The sequence below is a fragment of the Lactuca virosa genome, chromosome 7 (assembly GCF_052849685.1).
Source record: "Lactuca virosa cultivar CGN04683 chromosome 7, Lactuca_virosa_CGN04683_v6, whole genome shotgun sequence".
Classification (NCBI taxonomy): domain Eukaryota; kingdom Viridiplantae; phylum Streptophyta; class Magnoliopsida; order Asterales; family Asteraceae; genus Lactuca; species Lactuca virosa.
The window spans coordinates 210,948,240-210,952,015 of NC_136432.1; the positions used below are offsets into that span (position 1 = coordinate 210,948,240).

At 39.6% G+C, this 3,776-nt stretch overlaps 1 protein-coding gene across 1 annotated transcript; it reads right to left on the reverse strand.

Moving 5' to 3' along the window:
* Positions 1 to 381: 381 nt before the first annotated feature.
* LOC145127513 (uncharacterized) lies at positions 382 to 993 on the reverse strand. Its single transcript, XM_079062699.1, has one exon. The coding sequence runs from the start codon at positions 991 to 993 to the stop codon at positions 382 to 384; it is 612 nt and encodes a 203-aa protein (XP_078918825.1).
* Between the last annotated feature and the right edge of the window lie 2,783 nt (positions 994 to 3,776).

Below are 3,776 nucleotides of genomic sequence, written 5' to 3' on the forward strand. Positions count from 1 at the left end.
ATCTTCGTTTAAAAGTACCACTTCTTCTTCTCTTTCTCCATACACTGTCAGTAACAGGGTTGTCTCATCTTCTTGTGCTTGAGTGAGATGAACATCGCCTTCGCTACGTTTTGGATTGGGGCATTCGGATGCATAATGTCCAAAAACATCACTGTTGAAACACTTGATGTGTTTCTTGTCTCGACTCTTCCCACGGTCTTGGTTGCTATCTCGTGACGAGTTGCCACCCCGGCCACCTCTGCCTCGCCAACTGCCTCTTCCTCGACCTCCATTTCTACCCCCTCGATCATTTTGCGATGAGCCTCGACCTCTTCCTCCTAAGTTCTTTCCAGGAGTTTTCTGACCATTTTGTCCCTCTGATCGGGTCAGCATCAGACTTGCTTATGTGGCTGCATTATCGGATCGTAGCTTCAAGCGGGATTCATAAGCTTTGAGTCGTCCAATGGCCTCTTCGAACGGCATGTCGTCTACATCGGCATATTGCTCAATGGAGGCAACAAGTTGCAGGTATTTGTCTGGTACAGAATCAAGTAGTTTTCTAACCAACACTCCATTGGCTAGGCTCTCACCAAGGCTTACATAACTGGAGCTTATCCCACTTAATTTTCCTGCAAATTCATCGATCATTTCTCCTTCCTTTATTCTTAAAGAATCAAACTCACTCTTGAGTGCATGCTTTCTTGCCTTCTGAACCCGATCGGCACCCAAGTAACGAGTCTTCAACGAATCCCATACTTCTTTTGCCATTTTCTTCTGCGCAACTTGAAGAATCACGTCATCGGGTAACGCCTGGAATATGAATGCTCGAGCCTTCTTGCTTTTCTTTTCATCAACAGCCACGCCAACTCGGTGGTCGATGGATTCCCATACTCCCTGGGCATCCATTATCGCCTCTATCTTTATTGCCCATGTTGTGTAGTTCGTGGGTGACAGCATCGAGTAGTGGAGTGGTACACCTCCATTCTCGTTCTCTTTTGATTGTATGAGTGCCATTAGTAAAGCTCACACCAAGCTCTGATTGTGAACCCATAAGCTCTGATACCAACGGTTGGAATTGACCCTTTAGGATCTTGAGGATTCACAACAAAAAACACACAACTCACAATGTAACTTATAAATGGGAAGAGAGAATTTAGAACACAAACTGGTTCTGTATTTTTTTCATTGATAATAAACTGATTACAGGGAGATTAAATACTTCTAACTACTAACAATACTTCCGGGAAACTTGCATCAACTGATGCTTCAGCAGGTGTGGCCACATGCCACTTTATTCTCCTAAAGACATGGTCTTAGGAGGACCATATCAGCTTTATTCAACTGAGCCTCCAACGGCTATAAACAAGAGTTAACCTAACAATAACACCTTCGTCACCGGGAATAATTTCAGGCATGTAATCAGCACCAGCCAAAGCTTCATTGAGTTCACTAACCAACGACTCGTTCTTCATAGCAATTAACTGTGGTTTGAAAGCTTTGATATGCGAAAAAGGTGTAGAATGTCAAAAGAGAGACCTTTCGAACACCAAGTTAATCTTCGATTTAGTCCCCGGCTGAACAGCAGCCGTTGCCGGCCATGGAATCAGAAAAGGGAGAAGAATCAGAAATCAGAAAATCGATTTCTGAAAAGGGAGCAACAACCGGCACGAGAAAGAACACATACCTGTCGATTTCATGAGCAGGATGTCGACGACGAAGTGGATGAGAAGATACGGCGATTGAAGGTGAAGTTGTGTTGGTGACGTGCGAAGATCTCCAAGCCAAGGCCGATGGAGAAGGAGGCTGATTCGATGGGGGGGGGGGGGGGGAAGAAGAGACGAGCGGCATTTTTTTTTGGAATGAAAGCTCCTTTTTTTTAGGTTTTAGGTTTAGAAGTGGTTAAAGACTTTTTTTAAAAAAAAAACTAACAGCCTCTAGGTTATTTGATATTTGGGTGGGTAGAAAATTCAAAATATTTTAAAAATATAAGAGGGAGGACCAAAATATTATAAATTATAGGAGGGAATATCAAAATCTATAAAAATTTATCTATCTTAAATTTAGAAAAATAAATATTTAATTTTTTACTAAATAATTTTGTTTATTATATTATTTTATTTTATAATATTTTATATTATTATTTTTATCTTAAAATTAATAACTTATTAATGTAATCATAAATTTAAAAGCTAAATATCTATTAATATTTATAAATTTTGAATGAAAACATAATTATTTTTATTTTGCTACTCATGGGTTGAGTTGTGAAAAATAAACATCTAGTAATAAACCCTAAGCAATAAGCCATAAGCAGTAAACTATAAGCTATAAGCAAAAATCCAAAAGCAATAAGCAATAAGCCGTAAGCCCTAAACCCTAAGCCATAAACCCTAAGCAATAAGCCATCAGCCCTAAACCCTAAGCATTACTCTTTAAGCCATAAACCCTAAGCAATAAGCCATAAGCCCTAAACCCTAAGCCATAAACCCTAAGCAATAAACCCTAAGCAATAAGCCATAAGCCCTAAACCATAAGCCTTACTCTTTAAGCCATAAACCCTAAGCAATAAGCCATACGCCCTAAACCCTAAGCATTACTCTTTAAGCCATAAACCCTAAGCAATAAGCCATAAGCCCTAAACCCTAAGCCATAAACCCTAAGCAATAAACCCTAAGCAATAAGCCATAAGCCCTAAACCATAAGCCTTACTCTTTAAGCCATAAACCCTAAGCAATAAGCCATACGCCCTAAACCCTAAGCCATAAACCCTAAGCAATAAACCCTAAGCAATAAGCCATAAGCCCTAAACCATAAGCCTTACTTTTTAAGCCATAAACCCTAAGCAATAAGCCATAAGCCCTAAACCCTAAGCAATAAGCCATAAGCCCTAAACCATAAGCCTTACTCTTTAAGCTATAAACCCTAAGCAATAAGCCATAAGCCCTAAACCCTAAGCCATAAACCCTAGGCAATAAACCCTAAGCAATAAGCCATAAGCCCTAAACCCTAAGCCCTAAACCATAAGCCTTACTTTTTAAGCCATAAACCCTAAGCAATAAGTCGTAAGCCCTAAACCCTAAGCAATAAGCCATAAGCAATAAACCCTAAGCAATAAGCCATAAGCCCTAAACCCTAAGCCCTAAACCATAAGCCTTACTTTTTAAGCCGTAAACCCTAAGCAATAATCCATAAGCCCTAAACCCTAAGCCATAAACCCTAAGCAATAAATCGTAAGCAATAAGCCATAAGCCCTAAACCCTAAGCCATAAACCCTAAGCAATAAACCCTAAGCAATAAGCCATAAGCCCTAAACCCTAAGCCTTACTCTTTAAGCCCTAAACCCTAAGCAATAAGCCATAAGCCCTAAGCCATACACCTTAAGTCATAATCCATAAGCACTAAGCCATGCACTATAAATTCTAAACCCTAAGCATTATCCCTAACTCATGGACCATAATCTCTAAGTTTGAGCCCTAAGCCATGAGTCATAAGCCATAATCCGTAAACCATATGTCCTAAGTCATAAGAATAAGCCTAACCCCTAACCCCTAAGTCATAAGCCACAAGACATAAGCCATAAGGCATAAGCCCTAAACCATTAACCATAAGTCAAAAGTTATAAACCATAAACATTAAGCAGTAAACCCTAATTTGTAAGACAAAAGTCATAAGTCATATTCCCTAAACCCGTATACACAAGCCACAATAATTAGCCCATAACCCGTAAGTCATAAAGCAAAATCCTTAAGCTATAAGCCTTATGCTCTAAACCCCAATCCCGAAGAAATATGTCATGA